The sequence below is a fragment of the Hypanus sabinus genome, chromosome 3, assembly GCF_030144855.1.
Source record: "Hypanus sabinus isolate sHypSab1 chromosome 3, sHypSab1.hap1, whole genome shotgun sequence".
Lineage (NCBI taxonomy): Eukaryota > Metazoa > Chordata > Chondrichthyes > Myliobatiformes > Dasyatidae > Hypanus > Hypanus sabinus.
Window position 1 is genome coordinate 42328183 of NC_082708.1, and position 21766 is coordinate 42349948.

Below are 21766 nucleotides of genomic sequence, written 5' to 3' on the forward strand. Positions count from 1 at the left end.
TTTATTTTGCTGTGTTTATTAAAATTTGACAAAAATTAACTTTTCACCTCAGATCATGTTCACATTAAGTTAAAAACACTTGAGAGCCCTTTCAGTCTTTTGATTTTAATGTAAGACCATAGACATAAGAACAAAATAGGCCTATTCAACCCATCAAATTAACTCCATCATTTGATCATGCATATTGGGAGATATTAGATTTATTTTGACAAATCCATTTATCTGGTCTTAGGTTTTGTTTGGTTCCACCTCCCATTGCACCATCAAGTGATTTGCTCTGTTTCTTGAATTCAAGGCCTAGCTGCCTTTAATATACCATATTTTATTTCATAGTATGCATTAATGTTACTTTTATGAAACCATTTTACCTGGCCTGGTAATCTGCCCATCACCTGGTGATGGGTGCCAATTATAAAATTTATAAGTCGAGTAGATAATATAAACATGCATGAAATAAAGTGTTTGGGAGACCAAACCAAAAAAGAGGACAGCAGACAAATGGGAAACTGGGACTAAGAGATTTAGAAAATAGACACGAAGGAGCTGCAGATTAGTAGTAGCAAAGCTGGAGGAAGAGAATGCCATGGAAAATCTATCTTGATTTGGGTGTTATTTTAAATGCATATTTTTGGTGAAAATAAATCGCGACGAACAAGATATTTATAAATTTTAAACTACGGCTGATCTCTCACAGATACGGGGACACCTCGGCATTTTTTCTAAACTCTTAAAAAAAGCCGGTTCTAATTAACTGAATTGAGATGATCAAATGTGCGCATTGATTTGAGCAGCTCCTGTTGAAAGTATTGGGTGAACGAACGACAGTGTGCCATTGATAATCCGGATAATTGCTTGTGCTAAATGCGCTTTCCCTGCGCTCTCCGATAATGACGCTCCCGACCTGCCGGAGCCATGGCGCGGCTGCTGGGTGACGGGGATCCGACCATTCGCCGCCGAGAGCGAGTGCCGCAAAGAACCCGCTGCTGGAGGACACGAGCATGACTCTGACAGCCGGCGTTTCCCCAGAAAGATGCCATTCCCGAGGAAATCAAAAAAAGTCCACTCGGTAGCAGGTGAGTAGGGATAGCGAGGAAGGTGGGGCATATTTTGTTGGACGGCGTAGGAATCAGTTCAGACCCGGTGCTTTGCCTCCTTTTCAATATTAGTTATTATGGAAAAGGCCGAGCAGTGTCACCTCGCCGCGTGTCCTGGAAATGATATTGGTGCCGATCACTTTGTGAGGGTTTGGCAGGGTGCGAGCTTAGGGATCGTCAGCCAGCCCATGTCCTGTCTAGACTGTGTACAGTACTCCCTTCCGTGCCTTGAGATACCGTAGTGCAAGTTGTCAATCATAGCAGTGGCGAGCCTCATAAAAAGATAAAGCTTTAATACGCCACTTTCTTCAAGACATCGGCTCCTATCTTGCGCGTTTAGTACGCAGATTCTTCGGTATGTGCGTGGCGGTGTTTATATTTTGATTAAAAACAAACCTGTTTTGGAAACACACGTGTGTGTGTGTGGGGGGGGGGGGTAAATGATGGAATCCTCGCAGGCACTTCTTCCATTTCTGTCCCCCTCCCCTTTCCAGAGGGAACAGAGTTCTTCTGGTAATCGCCGATGACTCAACTAGCCTCGACATCCAGCACACCATCTTTCACAATTTTCACCAGCTCTAACAGGATCCCACCACCAGTCAAATGTTCACCTCTCCCTCCCTCTCTCTGATACGTGTCAGTGGAATCCACTGTTAATTTGGACACATGAGGACCAGTATATCTTGGTCCATTTTGTTCAACAGCTGTCTTAATTCGTTAACGTTTCAGGAAAATATTTAAAAAGGTATTTAAGAAAAAAGAGAAACTGCAGTTTATCTGAGTAACAAATTAAGTATTTAAGTGAAATACAGATAAAAATTACCAATAATACTATGGTACTATAATGCTGTGAGATAGTTTATCAAGCAGCAGTAGATCAAGGCAACTGAACTTGCTATGTTGTCTAGAAGACTTTTCATTCTAGAGGCTTCTTTAGTTCTAATCCATGGTGGTTAGTTTTCCGGTTTATGAACTGAGTTGTTTAAAAGTATAGCAATCACATGAGGGTCATTAAGAGTCATAGAGGTCATGGGAGGTCATTAGCTTTATCTTTGAATGAACAGAGATGTGAAATGTTGTGTCGATGCTGGGGTAGAGATATTAGGACTGTGTTGTAAATAGGTGGTGTCATACTCCACCCCTTCTGTTCATGGATGAGAACTGCTCAGATCTGTATATTGGCAAGACAAAACAACTGCTTCACAAACACATGCCCCAGCAGAGGGGCGCTAACACCTCTGGTCAAAACTTGACCGTATATCTACACCTAAAGGACAAGGGACACTCTTGAATATGTCTGGTTTGAAAGAGGGTAGTGCACCATCAATAACTCTAGGGGACTGGAAGAGAACGATAGGCTTTTATTAACAGCAAAAGAGAGGACGACATGTCGAAGACTGAGGGAGGAGCAGTGCCCCAATCACCTTTGTACAGGGGTCTGTGGGAGGAGCCACAGAAGCAGTCAGCAGAGGGACGTGTCCAGACAGGTATACATAGTTTACCACAGAGGGGTTAAAGAAGCCATCTTTGTCAAACCAGAGGTTTGAATAGAAGTGGTGGGATACAACACCACCTATCAGCTACTTGCAATGTAATCCTAACGTCTCCACGACAGTTCACACCTCCATTCACGCAAGGATGAGACTAATGACTTCATTACCCCTATGACTCTCATAGGGGTAACCCTCATGTGATTGCTATACTCTTAAACAACTCACGGAGTTTATAGGCCAGAAAAATACCCACCATGAATCAGAACTGAAGAAGCCTCTTGGATGAGTGGCAAAAGTGGCAAGTCCAGTTGCTTTGATTTACTTCTTGATATACAATGACCTGGATGACTGAGAATCTTCATGGACATGTGTGTTATTTCCTAATGGATATTAACAGAGGGATTCATCCAATGTACGCTGATGTGTTCTCTTGACTGACCATAAGTGAACAAAATCAGTGAGGATAGTGGCCTGCCTTCATACAATACTTTCAACAGTTGCATCCTCCAAATCATCATTTTCACTGTAACATTCAAGATGATTGTTGTTACCTTAATTCTTTGTAGTTCCTAACTTGTTTGAAGCAGTGAAATCGTTTCATTTTCACTCCTAGCTGTTTCTCTTGTCTCCAAGCCTGAATGCTTGAAACCGCAGTGAGCAAAACGATTTTGAATTGTCTTACTGATTATTTCTTGCTAGCTATCAGTGAGAAAAATAATTTTATTTTTTAAACATCAGCTAATATTAATTAAAAAAATTATTCACTCTAAGCACGATATAGTGTCTGATGGATACAATTGCACACAACTAATGTTTTGTTCCCCAATTATCAGTTTTTTTTCTTTTTCTTTTACACCTAACCTTACCCCCTCCTCCCAAAAATCTGGTTCCACTGCTCACCTGCCAGTTCATGTCCCACTCCTCCCCTACATTTCTGTATACAGGCCATCTTTCCTCTGGGCTTTCCACTGCTCAGTCCTGACATCAGACTTGGCCAGCAACAAGTGTTTTCAAATGTTTAAACCTGCTTGTTTTATTATGCTTTTTGCCATGAAACATCCGTTTGCAACAAAGATAGTTGGTGCTGAATCCCAGTGTTTGGACAACACATTTGTGAGAATAGATTGGAGAAACCTTGGCTATTTCAAATTGTCAAGAATTTTATCAAAAGTTAATTAAGTAAGCTCTTTGAACATAATGGAGTTTGGATAAAATGAGCACACTGGTGATTGGGTACTATCTTCATTCTAAGAACAATTAATGTTCTTGCAGTAATAGAGGATTTAAAAAAAAGTTGATGGTTGAGCTAAAATGGAAAGTGATATTGAGGATTTCCCTTTAGATTGCTTTTTTGAAATGTTGCTCCTCTGTGATAATTATGAAGATTGTTTTGAATTTTTTTTTGTTGTTACTTTGCAATTCCATGTTTTAGATCAAGAATGATAATACCACAAAGGGTTTTCATGTTTTCCATTTAAAATCTATGTTAAGGGATTTACCAACAACATAGCCATTAAGCAATGATTTATCATTTGTTTTGGAACTTCCACATTCTGTCCATCAATATGATTTTTAGATCCTGTTTCTTAATGTTAAAAATATTTAAATCACAGTATTCACTCCTTTGCAGATTGAGATTACCTGTAGATTTGCAATTATCAATAGACATACATCAAAGTAAGCCATTAACATATAGTGGCATCAGGATCCCAAGTTAAATATAGTCAATGGGCATCAAACAAAAAGCTCACTAATAGCTGTAGTCATATGTTGCACAAAGGAACCTGGTAATGGTTACATAGCACTGATCAGACTCCATCATGATTATTAACAGATGCGTATCAGAATTACCATCTCCTTCGGCAAACCCACACATTCCACGGTCTGGATGTATAAAATCCTTACAGAGTATGCCAAGATTGAGTTTTGAGCTGTAGTAGCACTGCATAACTGCTTCGCTAACATTGGCACCCAGTAGTGAATTTTAAAATAAAAACAAATGTCCTCTTAAGGAGGTGGTTATGGTTGTTAGCTAGCCCGAGGACATTACTACAAGGGTTCTGCAGAGTGCAGCCTCAGGTCAACTATCAATGACTTTGCATCCATAATAAAGTTCAAAGTCAAGATGTTTATTGATTGTGTGGCTTTCAAGTCCATCTGTAAATCCGTGGCAAATGAAGAAGTCTGTACCTGAATGTGGCAAGGCTTAGTCAGCATTTAGTCAGGTAACGACAGGTAACTGCAATGAACATCCACAGCAACAGTCTAAATGCTTATCTTGATATTCAGTGTTATTGCTGTCACTGAATCCACACCATCCTCAACTCATCTGGGTCAGTTGCATAAAACACTATGGCTAAGAACATTGAATTTGTTGTATGCATTGGGGTATATTTGGAGACCAAGCAGATTTTGTTGAGGACTGTTTTGCTGAGTGTCTCACTTATGGCACAAACATAACTGCAAATTTGGGGTTGCTTGCAATTTAATTATAGTACCTTTCCCATTTTGACCTCCTGTGTCCAAACTATTCCCCTTATTGTTCCAATAAAGATTTTCCAAATTCGAGGCTGGAGATTCTGTGGTGAGTAACTTGCTTCCTAACACCCTCAAGTTCCACAATCTATGAGGGAAGAATCTGAAATGTAGTTATAATATACTTCACTTAACTGGATGAGTACAGCTTCAATAACACTCAGGAACCTTGATGACAGTCAGAATACAGCAACTAGCTTGATTTTTAAAAAAATCACATTTGCCAGCCTTCATTGTTCCTTCATTGATATACAGTGGCTGCAGTGTACTGTCTTCAAAATGTAGTACTGTACAGTTACTTTGTTTATTCCAACTGCATCAACTTCCCATACTTGTGCTGTCTTGCAAAGGATAATGGGTTTTCATACATAGGGCCATGATGCATTTTCTCCTCAAAGTTGAATTCTTTGGCAACTTGGTACTGCTTCAACACTACTGCATTGTTACTGTGCCTGAATTCTGAAAATAGCTACCCGAGAGTATTCACTAAGCAGACTGCTTTTGTTTGGACAGTAGATGCTGGTGTTGCCTGTCTAGTTACAGACATGGAAATATAAATAAAAGAATAATGTGAGGGGAAACAGAAATAATTTGGCTGAGACAGATGTGTTGAGGGAAAGAGTATTTCATTTCCATGAACTTTTGATCAGAAGTGGAAAATGCTACACGTGACAAAATTTATGCAGCTATCAAACTAGGGAAGAACAGCTGGTTGTTGGTGAAGACAGAACAATAGGGTGCAAAGAGATGAAGAAAAGAAGGGTGATGGTTTATGACAAAAAGCAGCGGTAATGATATCAATTACCAGTTTCAGACCCCACCCTGCTGTCTCCCCATTGTCAAAGATGAAGTAGTGGTTAGAATCAAAAAGAGGAATGTTAATTTCTTGTACCTGTACCTGGTACATGGAAATAACTATTTGCAATGCAATTTGCACATAGGAGGAACAAGTAGATTGTAATGCTTTTTGTACTTCACTTGGTTCATGAGCATACCAAAAGTTGAGATGCTTACTGTTTTTAAAAAAATTCCTACCTCTCCCATTTTGTAATAGAAACCCAACCACCTGTATTGGCCTATTGATGACTGACAAAACTTGACTAGCATCTATTTTTTGATTTTTTTTTCTATGCTTCATATTTTTGTTTTGTGAACATTAGGTTCAGCAATTTAAAATCTTTTTTCTTTGATGTGTTACGATTGTGCCACAACTCTTGAGGGGCCGAAGGGTACAAAGTAGCCCCCTTCTTTTTGAGAATCACAAGATCACTATTAATTCGGGTCTGGGACCCAGGAAATGAGAGAGAGACATCCAGAATACACAAGGCTTGGAATGTGTCCTGGCCTCAGCAAGGCGGAACCATTGATAACGGCTATTGTCTCTTGGAGACGGAATTGTGTATTGAGTACTGTACTATTCATTGAAGCCCTCAGGGAATGACCAGAGTGGGCTGGTTGAGGGATTGCATCATCCCAACCTGATTGACATCTGAGACCCCGTGAGTAAGGATAAAGGAGGGTCTGGGGAACAACCCCTTTAGACGCACCAGGAGAAATGCTAGAAATCCCGTGACAGCATTTAATAGCGACAGCTGGTGGGGCTTGCGTGCGTCCTTTTCCCTCGCCTGGGAATTGGCGGGCTTACCACGGAAGAACGGCTTAGCTAAAGAAGAGGCCACACCAATGAAATTCCGAAGGATCGAAATCATAAAAAGGAAAGCCGACAAGTTTTCTAAAAATCTCTCTTGACTCCAACCAAAGGCTGCAGCCTGAATGAACTGAGTGACTTTTATATTTCCATTGGACAATACATTATCCCCTAGACAACGATAGAGCTATTTCTTATTGATTATTATTATTATACCCACACTTTTAGATTTAGTATTGATGACGTATATTTTCTGTATGTTTGCATTGATATTATTTTTGTGTATTTTTACTAATAAATACTGTTAAAAATAGTACTATCAGACTTCAACGGACCTCTCTATCTTTGCTGGTAAGTGACCCAGTTACGGGGTTCGTAACAGATGTTCTTGCCTAATCAGTTGCTATACTACTTGATTAAAACCTGTTATATCTGTAATCTTTTACAGTCTGAGCAAAGGTCACAGACCTAAAGGGTTAACCTTTTGGTTTCAAGTCCTACTGTAGTTTTTAAATATTCTCTGTTAACATGTTAATTTTCTGCTTCATGCTTTTTCTTCAGAGATAAATGGCTTGTGATTTTATAAACATGTAAATATACTTTGATTTTTCAGTTAGCTAAAATTATTTTAGTTTTGTTTGATTCACGTGGAATGCAACATGAAATCTGGGCATAAAATATTTTGCTTGCATTTTTTAAAACATGCATTGTATGAATGCTGACTCAGATGTGAACTATATTTTGTTATTGATTTTAGGGTGTTTATTTACTATAAAACCAGAAATAGGTAGAATGTGATCTCACTCAAAGTGAAAATAGCTTAATACGTTTTCTTGGAAAAGAAAATAGAGCTGCGTACTCAAACAGGTATAAACATGCCCATGTGTATTATGTAATTTTAGTTAAAGAATGCAGAATAGTTTGCAATCTATTGAGATTATGGGAAAGATCCTGGACACCCATATTTACGAGTACAGAATGTATGAAGAGGGATCAAATAAAAAGGAAAGAACTTGCGATTCTAATTTAATGGATATTTTTCAAGCTACAACAAAAACTGGTTTAAAGGTAACTGATTTAAATTTCTGCATGTAGATTTTAGTGAAATTTCATTGAGTTCCTTGTGCAATGCTTTAGCAAAACCTGAAAACAATAATTTCATATGTTTTTAAATTCTGTTTGTATGTGTAGCGTGCAAAACATAGTAGATTCTGGTTAATTGGGGTAGCCACTTAGTTTGGGACAACTCTGAAAGAACAAAAACTAATTGAGAATATAGCCAGAATTCTCTTTGTTTATTTAGGACACTATGCAGCTTAATTGGGGCAGGGTACTGTTGCTGAGCAGTTTGTAACTAGCATCAGTTGTGTGACTGTTACACACTGCACTGTGCTTAGAGTGGACAGTTTTAGAATAGTGTCAGCTGTGTGTGCTTATATTCAAAAAGTAGTAATTTTTTGTTACTGATAGTTGGCGAGAAATAAGCAGTTAGTTCAGAACCGTTTTGTTCACCGTAGTTTCAAGCATTCAGGCTTGGAGAAATGGGTTGGAATGAAAGTGAAACTGTTTTGCTACTTCAAATTAGGAACAATGAAGAATTTGAAGGTATTGACAATTATTTTAAATGTTACAATGGAAATAAAAAGTTGCAGGATGCAATGGTTGAAAATTGGACGAAGGCAGTCCACTATCTACACTCGGTGTCTGCACTGATTTTGTTCATTCACAGTCAATCAAAAGAACACAACAATGTGCGTTAGATGAATTCCTCCATTGGTAACTTTTGGGAGCTAGTACATATTTTTATAGTACTGTGGTATTGGTGGTGTTTTAATTTATTCCTTATTTCATTTAAATATATATTTTGTTACACAATTATAGTTTGTATTTTTTTATGCCTTAATTACATGAAACTTTGGCTAAATAAGACAGCCACTCAATTGGGCCAAAATGTACTGGTCTCTGTGTATCCCAGTTAACTAGAATTCACTGCACTTAATTTCATGTGTACCTGATTGCATACCTGGCTGCATTTTTAAAATGGCATATGCAGGTTTTTCTTTTTTAAAAACAGGACCTGTATTTATGTAAACTTTTAATAAGAGCACAAGATATAGGAGCAGAATTAAGCCATTTGGCCCGTTAAGTCTGCTCCACCATTCAATCATGGCTGATCCTTTTTATTTCCCTCCTCAGTCCCACTCCCCGGCCTTCTCCACATAACCTTTGATGCCATGTCCAATCAAGAACCTATGAATACAACAGGTTGGTTAGACAGGATTTTCCCTTAAGGAAACCTTGCTGACTTTGTCCTATCTTGTCCTGTGTTACCATGTACTCCATAACCTCATCCTTAACAATTGACTCCCAACATCTTCCCAACCCCTGAGGTCAGGCTAAGTCAGGCATGGGCAAGCTACGGCCCGCGGGCCATATGCGGCCTGTTAAGCTTTTTACGGCCCGCAGTGCTTGATGAAATTATATTAATAAACCTTGTTAACGTTTTTTCCCCGCAATTCTGGCGTTTTCCCAATAGATGACGCACTCTATATACATTTGTGGTGACCCATTTCCTGGCACATCAGAACTGGCTCACTATTAGCCAGCGTTCCGGCTAAGGGAGATAGCCTGTGGGGATTTGCGAGCACAGAGCTTTGGAGCCTCTGCGCCTCGGGGGGGGGGGGGCAGGTTGAGGGAGGCTTAAAAGTGAGGCTGGGGATTTCGAATAAAGTTTTTTTCTTCGACTGCAGTTACCGACTCCGTGTCGTAATTTTAGCGCTGCATGTAGCACACCGCTACACATTGACCTTTGTTGAGGTGCAGCGTATTACTCCACATTTGCGCTTTACTCTTTGTTCGGCTCGACCTATTTGTGTGAACAGGCGTTCAGCGTCATGAACATCAACAAAGCCAGCCACAGATCCAAGTTAACTGACCAACACCTCAGATCCATCCTGAGAATCGCCACAACAAAACTAAATCCAGACTTTGATGCGCTGGCTAAAAAGGGAGACCAACAACACTGTTCCCACTGAAATTAAAAATAAGTTTCTTCATTGTGTTATGTAAAAAATGCATTTGAAAATATTTTTTTCAATAAGACTTACATGTTACATGTCATTTCTGTTAAGTGATGGACATGAGTAGTGCGCAGGTGCACGTACGTTCTCAAAATAAAAAATGCGCTCCAGATCAAATAAGGTGCTCCGCATACTGGCACGCTGTAACTGTTCTGTCCTTGTGCTGGTCGTTGTTGGGTTTTGGCACAGGGGACAATTGAATAAGAAGGAGCAGGACAAGTAGACCTGCATCTCCTACCATATTTGAAATAAAGACAGGCAGGAGGAGAGTGATGATGATAATATCTTGAAGGATAACAGAATTTTCAGTGCTTTAAAATAATAACTGTTACTATTAAAAAAGCTGTATTTTATTCATTTAATTTTCAGTGTTTTAAAAGTCATTTCAATAAATAGCTAAATACCATGGGACTTCAAAGACAGATATTTTGTTGTAATGCATTTGTTCATTTTCAATTGAAATTAAAGCACATGTTTTCTATATATCCCATGATATTTTATTTTCTCTTATGAGGTGTATTACCAAAACACTCCGTCCATCTGCTCCTGGTCCGGCCCCCCCTGTCAAATTTTAGAACCCTTTGTGGCCCACAAGTCAAAAAGTTTGCCCACCCCTGGGCTAAGTGCTCTTTAATTTCCTTTCTGCTGCCTCCCTCCTTTCTTAAAGGGTGAAGTGACATTTGCAATTTTCCAGTCCTCTGGTATCATGCCAGAGTCCAATCATTTACTTTCTCCCTAATAGATTTCAAGTTGAATGCAATCATATTATGATCACTGCCTCCTAAGGGTTCTTTTACCTTAAGCCCTCTAATCACCTTCGGTTCATTATGTAACACCTAATCCAGTATAGCTGATCCCTAGTCAGCTCAATGACAAACTGCCTTAAAAAACCATCACATAGGCATTCAACAAACTCGCTCTCCTAAGATCCATTGCCAACCTGATTTTCCCAATCAGCATGCATGTTGAACTCTCCCATGATTATCATAACAGTGCCTTTTTGATATGCCTTTTCTGTTTCCCTTTGCAATCTGTGGTCCACATCCTGGCTACTGTTCTGAGGCCTGTATTTAACTGCCATGAGGGTCCATTTACCTTTGTAGTTTCTTAACTCAACCCACAAGGATTCAACATTTTCTTATGCTATGTCACATCTTTCTTTTGATTTGATGCCATTCTTTACCAGCAGAGCCACACCACCGCCTCTGCCTACCTCATAATACTTCCGATACAAGGTGTATTTTGCTCCGAGCTGCAGTCGTCTTTCAGCCATGATTCAGTGATGGCCACAATAACTTTTATCATAACTTCATAACTTCCATCAGTTCTTGGTGGCCAGCAAATTAAATTTCCAGGTGTTCAAGCAGTTAGTGTTTGATTTTCTTCCTTGAACTTTTATGCCAGAAACTTTTGCTCCTACATTCATTGGCTCATGGTCTCAGGCAGATGAAAGGATTTTCCAGTTTTGCTTGGTTTTTGATTGGTTTGTTTTCTCCTCGATAATTTACTTGCAGTATCATTGCATCAGCCTGGTTGGTATTCGTCTTTCTCTTGATCATTGTATTTTCTGTATCTTATGTTTGGGTAATATTTATCTTTTGTTTTGAATTTTTTGGCTGTTTGTGTTAATTTGCCAAGTATGTTTATTTTGCATGTCATTCTGATAAACAAAAGTTAAGTTATTCTGGCAAGTCAGCTCAATGTTCTCATCATTCTTGTCCATATGGTTTCTTTCTTGTGGAAGAAATGAAAGAGACTGATTCAGTAAGGGAATAGAGAGTGCCATTCTTTAGAGTAGCTTTGGCTCATCAGACTTGGGTGAGGGAGACTGTCTGTATCTCATAGATTAGTGAAAATGGCGCTGGGACAGTGTTCTGTACTACTTATGGGAAATCTGGAATATGTCTATTCTCGCAGATAAACACATCTGCACTTGGTGCACAGAGTTGCAGCACTTGAGAGAACGTATTAAGAAAGTGAAGCTGGAGCTGCAGCTTGATGTCCTTCGACTCATATGGGAGAATGATGTGATAGAAAGGAGCTATAGGGAGATAGTTGCCCCTGAGTTGCAGGAGGCAAGTAACTGGGTGACTGTCAAGGGAAGAAGGAGAAATGCACAGCCAGTGCAGATTATTCCTGTGGCTGTTGTTCTCAATAATAAGTACAGTCTTCCCTCTGTATTTACGGGTTCCGCATCCACGGATTCAACCAACCGTGGATTGAAAATAGTCGATTAAAAATACTCCAGAAAGTTCCAAAAAGCAAAACTTAAATTTGCTGCGCGCTGAGCACTATGCTGAACCCACGCAAATGAAGTGGTGTGCAGGCATATCCTGCTGTAGCCTCCCACCATTTCACAGATCCTTAGCCCCTCTCCAGCACTTGTTGTTTGAGCATTGTTCGCCTTGTGTCTCGTTTATTTGCTACTTGTGTTGTGAGTGAGAAGAAGGAGTTTAAGGCTAGTAAGGGATGGCTGGCTAGCTAAGTAAAGCGCTACAACCTCAAGAACTAAAAGATGATGGGAGAATTGTACGAGGCAGTGTCAGTGTTCCCAGAAGAACTATGATGGTTGCGTCTGTACTGAACATGTACAGACTTTTTTCTTGTCATTATTCCCTAAACAATACAGTATAACAACTATTTACATAGCATTGACATTGTATTAGGTATTATAAGATGTTTTAAAGTATACGGGAGGATGTGTGTAGGTTATATGCAAATACAATGCCATTTTATGTAAGGAACTTGAGCATCCATGGATTTTGGTATCCGCAGAGGGTCCTCGAACCAATCCCCCACGGATACCAAGGGACGACTGTATACAACTTTAGAGCGGGATGAGCGGGGGGGGGGTGGGGGGAGCCACAGTGACCGGGTCACTGGCACTGAGTCTGGTGCTGTGGCTCAGAAGAGCAGAGAGGTGAAGAGAACTGCAGTGTTGATAGGAGATTCCTGAGTCAGAGGAACAGAGACGAGGTTCTGTGGCATGGTAGACACATCTGCATGGTACGTTGCCTCCCTGGTGCCGGGATCAGGAGTGTCTTGGATCGGGTCTATGGCATTCTCAAGGGCGAGGGTGAGCAGCTGGAAGTCTTGATGCATATTGGCACCAATAACAGAAGTAAACGAGGTGAGGAGGTCTTGAGGAGAAAATTTTAGGGAGCTAGATAGAAAGCTAAAAAAAACAGGGCTACCAGGGTAGTAACCTCTATGCTATGTGCTAGTGAGGGTAAGACTAGAATTATTTGGAAGATGACTGCATGGCTGAGGAACTGGTGCAGGGGGCAAGGGTTCAGATTCATGGATCATTAGGATTTCTTTTGGGGAAGATGTGACCTGTAGAAAAGGGACGAGTTACACCTGAACCCGATGGGGGGGGGGGGGGGGTCCCATATTGTTACAAGCTGGTTGGCTAGAGTTGTTCAGGTGGGTTTAAACTAATTTGGCAAGGGGATGGGAACCAGAATGATAGTGCTGAAGAGGAGGTAGTTGGTTTATAAACAAAGGCAATTAGTAGTGGGACTCTTAGCAAGGAGAAGCTGATGATAGGACGAAATTGCAGTCAACAGGCTGAGTTGCAACGTAAAAGGTGGACAAAATTGAAAAGGGTGAATACAGGATTGATGGTATATTTGAATGTGCATAGTTAATGGAATAAGGTAGATGAGCTTGTAGCATGTATGCTTCTGTAGGCATTACTGAGTTATGGCTGAAAGATGATTATAGCTGGGAACTTAATATCCATGGATACACATTGTATCTGTAACCCCCTGGGTCGCCTCAAGCTCGCTCAGCTCATTTCGTCTAGGGGGAGCAGCCTTCGGCCCCGCCAAACTGGGTAATCAGCTGGTGTGGATGCTGTGTGATGTCCCCGCCTCACCCAAAAACAGACAGTACACCATATGCGATTAAATGAGTACAATTTATAAAGGTTACTATAACTAAGTGATTAATAACGATACAGTATATATGAAGAGAAAATTAAAGAAAAGGCGCCAAACTTATCAAAGTCCAAACCACTTCGTGCACAGCCGTTGGAGCTCAATTTCTGAAGTCTTCTGGCCACCATTCGATCCCCTCCAAACTCCTCGACTCGCAGCTCAGGACCCTCCAAACTCCTCGGACTCTCCAAACAGTTCAGGACCCTCCGAGTGGTCAACCAAGCACATCTAGCTTCATCCCCCCCCCTCCTCGGAGAATCTCCCGGCCTCGGACCCCCCTTTGGGGTCCGATCCTCGCCCAGCTTAGAGCATTGCGTCCTCTCTCTCGACCCCCTCGCGCCGATCTGCCCAAAAGCCCGTCAACAAAAGCTTATGGACTCAGAAGAAAGAACATTAATCCCCATTTGTTTTACAAAGGAATACCATTCTCAGTATCAGTAAATTAGCGTTCCTGCTAGTTAACAAAAAGAAACCCTTTCCCAACAGTAACAAAGAAAAAAGAAGAAACCCCCTTTACACTCTCCCTCCACCAAATAAGTCATGTCCTCATGACTACTAAATAACTCGCCACCTTTCCTGCCAACACACCGTAATCCAAGCACAAACAGTGACATCTCCTCCCCACACAGTAACCCTCACGCCCTGTTCCTCAGGCACTACTTAGGCCAACTATCTGGGAGTTCCCTAACCCTTCTGAGGCCTCCGTACCCCCTCACCTAAACCCTTCAGGCTCGGACACAACTGGGGATACCTTGGGCCCACTACCAACTCCTCTCTCAACCTCTCACTCATGCCCCACACTGCACACAGCTAACCCTCCCCACTACACCTGACTCAATGGGAGAAGGGCCAAAGGTCTCTTCCTCAATCGAGGGAAAGTCAGCAAAAGGCAGCATGTACCACACATCCAGCACATCATCCATCGAATCTGTATTCTTCCTCATTCCTGTGATCGGTAGCTGCTGTTTGATCTTCTCCAAACGGAAACACGTGGCCTGCACTGCTCCCGCAGTCTCTTCAGCCTCCTGTTCAGTATTCACTGCACTTCTCTCTAGCTTTTTCTTCCTCATGACTTCTTCCAGATCAACTTTCAGGTTTCACACTTCATTTGAACTGTCGATGGTCATCTTCAGGTTCCCTTCAAGCTTCCGCTTCTCTCTTCTGAGATTCGTCTGTAATTTCTTCACCTCCGCAAACTCCCCTCTCCGGGTTCTCAGTTTGCTATTACCCTCAGTCAGACAACTTTCTTCATTCTCTCCAACTTGTAAGTCTTCCGACTGGTTCCAGATCACTTTCTCCAGTCTCTCCGTCTTCATTTCAAACTTGGTTCCGTAGAGACAGTCACTCACGAGCTGCGACCTTCGCCAGCCCTGGCACGTGTCCCGAAAACACTTTAACTTGGTAGTTCTCAGCTGCTCCTGCAACGACCTCACTTCATATTCTCCTGAGGCAAATCCAAATACCAAGAGATCATCCACATACACCAAAACTCCAAACGCCTCCACATCCCCTATGGTCTTCCACCTGCCCCGCAGGAAGGTTGCAAGGGCTCCAGATATGCCCTGTGGCATCTTTTCGGACCCGAAGACTCCTAGGGAATTTATAACGGCCGTCTTGTCCTTGTCGACCCCACTCATCGGGATCTGGCAACATCCACTCCTCAGATCCAGCACCTTAAACCACTTCACACCACTCAGACAGGCCATCGCCTCTCTGGCCCTCAGGGCCATATTCTGGTCACTGACAGTGCGCCTCTTCAACGCAATATAATCCATACACACGCTGCCTACATCTTCCACGGCTGTAGGGGCCAGTCGCCGCAACCTCTCTCTCTCCGAGGTGTCTTCAGCAGTCAACTCCCCTCCCTCGTGGTATTTCGCAGCATCCACTAAGAGGGTCTCACCCTCAGATACTTCCCCCAGGCCGTACCACCACTGGCTCTTGTTTGAATTCGGTATCGGCCCAATGCTGCTGCACACGTCCGCACAAGCAGCTCGAAACTCTGGGTGCATCGACAATGCCTCCAAACAGCGCTCACCCGCCTCCTCCGGGCAGGCCCCCAAGCGCACCAGCAGGATATTGGTTCTCTCCAAAACTGAAACGCTGCCCAACTGAACAGTGTCCGGACACATCAGCATTAACGATTCATGAACCTCAGTCTCCTCCACATTTGCCTCTAAGAACTCCATTTTCACTGACCAACAACCGTCGTCTGGATAATCACCGGCACTGGTACCCCGAATCTCCAGTGTCCTCAATGTCGCCAAGGGTAAATGCTTCCAATAACAGTTATGAAACAAACTGTACAGCAACTTAACCGGCGCCCCGGTGCCAAGGATGGCTTTAACTTGACTTCCATCCATCCGTAACAACACCTGTGCGCATGGCCCCTCTAAGCCTTCAGGAATAGAGTCTGCTCCTTTCGGGAGTTCCTTGGTACATTGCTGGGAACGTGCTCCCCCAGAGACCCCAAGCCGTTCCCCCACTGGGCCTCCTCTAAGTTTCCCGACACCTCTTGAATCAACGGAACAACTGATCCCCTTGGCACCACAAGCAATTTATCTGCCCCCCTAGGCAAAAAGGGATACCCTAAAAACTTCCCACCAATCTCCTGCCACGGATATGATAAGCCCCCCAGCTGCGGCATTTGACTTCCAGTCAAACCACACGCATTTTCCCACACTTTCCCAGAACTGGCAGCGGTCACTTCGAGGTAATTGCGCCTGACAGTTGTAACAAAGTCACCAGCCCGTCCCTGTCACTTTCCCTCAGCCAAGCACTGCCACTCACCCAACAACTGAGAGGTCCGCTCCGCCCACGCTTCTGCCCCTTTAGGGCTGGACATTATTCCAATAACCGGGCGGAGCCCACCACTGCTGAAACATCCCAACCTGTCACTCCTCACTCTCCAAACAGTACGGACAACCCATGGTCCCATCACCATTTCGTCAGCACTAGTTGGAACTCGAACAACGACCTCGAGGCTAACAACAGCAACCACCCCACCCAACACACACGCAGCGATAACCAGCAATCGCACACCCACAAAGGCACACCAGCTCTTCGCCGCAGACACAATTTAAAGAGGGTGATCACACAGCTTCCACAGAAATCAATCCCGGATGAGCACCCCACAATGTAACCCCCTGGGTCGCCTCAGGCTCGCTCAGCTCATTTCGTCTAGGGGGAGCAGCCTTCGGCCCTGCCAAACTGGGTAATCAGCTGGTGTGGATACTGTGTGATGTCCCCACCTCACCCAAAAAACAGACAGTACACCATATGCGATTAAATGAGTACAATTTATAAAGGTTACTATAACTAAGTGATTAATAACGATACAGTATATATGAAGAGAAAATTAAAGAAAAGGCGCCAAACTTATCAAAGTCCAAACCACTTCGTGCACAACCGTTGGAGCTCAATTTCTGAAGTCTTCTGGTCACCATTCGATCCCCTCCAAACTCCTCGACTCGCAGCTCAGGACCCTTCGAACTCCTCGGACTCTCCAAACAGTTCAGGACCCTCCGAGTGGTCAACCAAGCACATCTAGCTTCATCCCCCCCCCCCCCTCCTTGGAGAATCTCCCGGCCTCGGACCCCCCTTTGGGGTCCGATCCTCGCCCAGCTTAGAGCATTGCGTCCTCTCTCTCGACCCCCTCGCGCCGATCTGCCCAAAAGCCCGTCAACAAAAGCTTACGGACTCAGAAGAAAGAACATTAATCCCCATTTGTTTTACAAAGGAATACCATTCTCGGTATCAGTAAATTAGCATTCCTGCTAGTTAACAAAAAGAAACCCTTTCCCAACAGTAACAAAGAAAAAAGAAGAAACCCCCTTTACATATCAAAAGGACAGATGGGAAGGCAGGGAGTGGTGTTGCTCTATTCTTTTAAAAAGTGAAATCAAATCACTGGAAAGAGGTGACGTGGAGTCAGAACGTGTTGAATCAGTGTGGATGGAGCTAAGGAACTGCAGGTATAAAAACTCCCTGATGGGAGTTGTAGGCAGACCTCCAAACAGTAGTAAGGATGTGATCTACAAATTACAATGGGAGACAGAAAATGTTTGTCAGAAGGGCAATGTTACAATAGTCATGGGGGATTTCAATATGCAGGAAGATTGGGAAAATCAGATTAGTGCTGGATCCCAAAAGGGGTAATTTCTAGAATGCAGACGAGATGGCTTTTTAGAACAGCTCATGGTTGAGCCCATTAGGGGAGCAGCTGTTCTGGATTGGGTGTTGTGCAATGATCCGGAATTGATTAGAGAGCTTCAGGTAGAAGAACCCTGGGGTGATAGTGATCATAATATAATCAAATTCACCCTGAAATTTGAGAAGATAAAGTCAGGTGTATCAGTGGAGAAAAGGGAATTACAGAGGCATGAGAGAGGATTTGGCCAGATTTAATTGGAAAAGAACATTGGCAGGGATGATGGTAGAGCAGCAATGGCTGGAATTTCTGGAAAAAATATTCTGAAGGTAACATGACACAACCGTGGCTAACAAGAGAAGTGAAAGCCAACATAAAAGCCAAAGAGAGGGCGTATAATAGAATAAAAATTAGTGGGAAATTAGAGGATTGTGAAGCTCTCAAAGACCAACAGAAGGCAACTAACAAAAATCATTAAGAATGTAAAGATGGAATATGAAACCAATAATATTAAAGAGAATACTAAACCCAGAAGTTTCTTCAGATACATAAAGTGTAAAAGAGAGGTGAGAGTGGATATCAGAGCACTGAAAAACAATGCTAGAGAGGTGATAATGTGAACAAGGTAATGGTGAATAAACTGAATAAGTATTTTGCATCAGTCTTCACTTTGGGAGATACTGGCAGTATAGTGGAAGTTCCAGGTGTTAGGGCTCATGAAGTGTGTGGCACTTCTGTTAAGTTCTTGGGAAACTAAAAGGTCTGAAGTTAAATTAATCATCTGGACCAGATGGTGTACACCCTAGGGTTCTGAAAGAAGTAGCTAAAGAGATTCTGGAGGCAATATTATATCTTTAAAGAATCACTTGATTCTGGAATGGTTCCAGAAGACAAAGTTGCAAGTGTCACTCTGCTCTTCAAGAAGGGAGAGAAGCGGAATAAAGGAAATTATAGGCCAGTTGGACTGATCTCAGTGGTTGTGAAGATGTTGGAGTCGCTTGTTAGGGATGTGGTTCTGGGGTACTTGGAGGCACATGATAAAATAGGCTGTTGTCAACATGGTTTCCTCAAGGGAAATCTTCCCTGTTAGAATTCTTTGAAGAAATAACAAGCAGGATAGAGAAAGGAGAATCAGTTGAGGCTGTGTATTTGGATTTTCAGAAGGCCTTTGACAAGGTGCCAAACATGAGGCTGCTTAACAAGCTATGAGCCCATGGTATTACAAGAAATATTCTAGCATGGCTGAAGCAGTGACAGACTGGCAGGAGGCAATGAGTGGGAATAAAGGGAACCTTTTCTGGTTGGCTGCTGGTGACTAGTGGTGATCCATAGGGGTTTGTGTAGTCACTGCTTTTTTTTTTGGATGATGGAATTGATGGCTTTGTTGCAAAGTTTGCAGATGATATGAAGATAGGTGGAGGGGCAGGAAGTTTTGAGGAAATGGAGACTACTGAAGGACTTAGACAGATTTGGAGAATGTGCAAAGTGGCAGATGGAGTGCAGTGTCGGGAAGTGTATGGTCATGCATTTCGTAGAAGAAATAAAAGGGTGAACTGTTTTCGAAGTGGAGAGAAAATACAAAAAGCTGAGGTTCAAAGGGACTTGGTATGCTTGTGCAGAATTCCATAAAGGTTAATTTGCAGTTTGAGTCTGTTATAAGGAAGGCAAATGTGATAGCATTCATTTCAAGAGGACTGGAATACAAGAACGAGGTATAATGTTGAGACTTTATAAAGCACTGAGGCCTCATTTGGAGTATTGTGAGCAGTTTTCGGCTCCTTCGAAAAGATGTGCTGAAACAGAGGGTTCAAAGGAGGTTCGTGAAAATGATTTCAGGTTTGAAAGTCTTGTCATATGATGAGTGTTTGATGCCTCTGGGCCTGTACTCACTGGGATTCAGAAGAGTGGTGGGTGGCCTCGTTGAAACATATCAAATGGTGAAAGGCCTTGATAGAGTGGATGTGGAGAAGATGTTTTCCATTGTGGGAGAGTCAAAAACCAGAAGACACTGCCTCAGAATAGGGTGGTGTCCTTTTAGAATGGAGATGAGGAATTTCTTTAGCCAGAGAGTGGTGAATTCTTTGCCACAGGCAGCTGTGGAGGTCAAGTCTGTAAATACTTAAGATAGAGGTTGATTGATTCTTGAATCAATTGAATATTAATTGAATATTAATCAGCCATGATGAAATGGCAGAGCAGAGTCAATGGGCCAAATGGCCTAATTCTCTCCTTATCTTGTGGTCTTGTCTATAAAATATCCACAGATAATCAAATACTTTGTCTCCAGTGAGGTGCCACCACCCAAATTCGAGAGTGTCTGTGGCAGGAGAGAGTGTATTTGCTGTTGAGAAGGAGAGGTGCTTTGGAAGCTGAAAGGTCTGAAGTTAGATCAGTTACCTGGACCAGATGGACTACACTAGGGTTCTGAAAGAAGTTGCTGAAGAGATTGTGAAGGCATTAGTAATGATCCTTCAAGAATCACTAGACTTTGTAATGCATCTAGAGGACTGGAAATGTTACTCCACTGTTTTATAAGGACCTAATCCACTGATTGCTCTTTTTGGCACCTTGGGTGAGGCAGATATACATTTGAGTCGAACTAAATGTCAAACATTATCTTTTGCCTCTCTTTTGGCTAGATGCTTAATTCTTCTTAGGTGGGGAGATGTTGCCCCACCTACCCATGCTCAATGGCTTAATAATATCATGTCCTGTTTAGACCTTGAAAAAATTCACTACTCACTTCTCAACTCGGACATAAAGTTTCAAAAGGTGTGGGGACATTTTCTTGAATACTTTCACAACTCCTCTTTAGATTAAGTTTATTTTCTTTAATCCCTTACTTTAAGCTTTTTGTTTTGGTAGGAGGCATTATTATTTTGTTTTTATTTGCATACACAGTTTTGGGGGTTTGAATGCTCCGATTAATTTTTTTTTACATCTTGTAATGGTTGACCTGGAGTTTTTTTCCCGTGGGAGGGTGGGGAGGATACTAACTTTGAAGGTTTTATTCTGGGTGCTTTCTCCTTACTATTTCAAACTATACAATTGATATGTTTATTTTGCACTGTATTAATCTTCATTTTGTTGTTGGGTTTTTGCTTGTAGTGGTTGTAGAAATGCATAAAAGATCAATAAAAAAGAAAGGAGGAAGGCAGAAGAAAGGAATTTATAGGCCTGTTTGCTTGACTTCAGTGGTTGGGAAGCTGTTGAAGTCCTTTATTAAGTTGAAGATTAATTGTAATTCAAGTCCATTATTAAAGATGAAGTTTGAGGGTTCTTTGAGACACATCATAAAATAGGTTTCCTTAAGGGAAATCCAGTCATTAAAGGTTACAAGGTGAAGGCAGGAGAATAGGGTTGAGAAGGACAACAAATCGGCCATGATGGAATAACAGAGCAGACTTGATGTGTCAAATGGCCTACTTCTGCTCCTGCAGTATGTCGTTTGGCCTTATAGTCACTAAAGCATTACTGCATTTCTTCTTGGCTTTTTATAGAGGGTTGGTTTCTCAGCAACAGCCTCTGATGTCAACTCTTCAGTTGCCTTTGTCTGTATTTAATATTTCAGTAATATTTGATTAATACTATAAATTTATTGTTAAGCGTTGCTTGTTTACATAACTCATAATAGGTTATATGTAAAAATACGTGAATGGCATGTGTGTCAATTGTGGGCCTCACTAAAGTAAAAACAAAACGTACTCGCTTATCCCCAACTCTGTGTTTTTCTTTCAATTAGTTTTATATTGTGGAGTTACAAGGTATAACAGTGGCGATGAGTAAGTTTTAAAAAGCATCCAAGGTGACTGCCTACATGTTGAA

At 42.0% G+C, this 21766-nt stretch overlaps 1 protein-coding gene across 1 annotated transcript in view; it reads left to right on the top strand.

The window, feature by feature from the left end:
* The first annotated feature begins 968 nt into the window (after positions 1-968).
* The window catches only part of atp8a2 (ATPase phospholipid transporting 8A2), a 419615-nt gene continuing 398817 nt past the window's right edge, over positions 969-21766 (top strand). Inside the window, exon 1 of the mRNA XM_059964171.1 lies at positions 969-1073. Within this exon, the coding sequence (XP_059820154.1) occupies positions 1031-1073 (43 nt within the window). The 5' untranslated portion in view covers positions 969-1030. The remainder of the gene's footprint in view (positions 1074-21766) is intronic.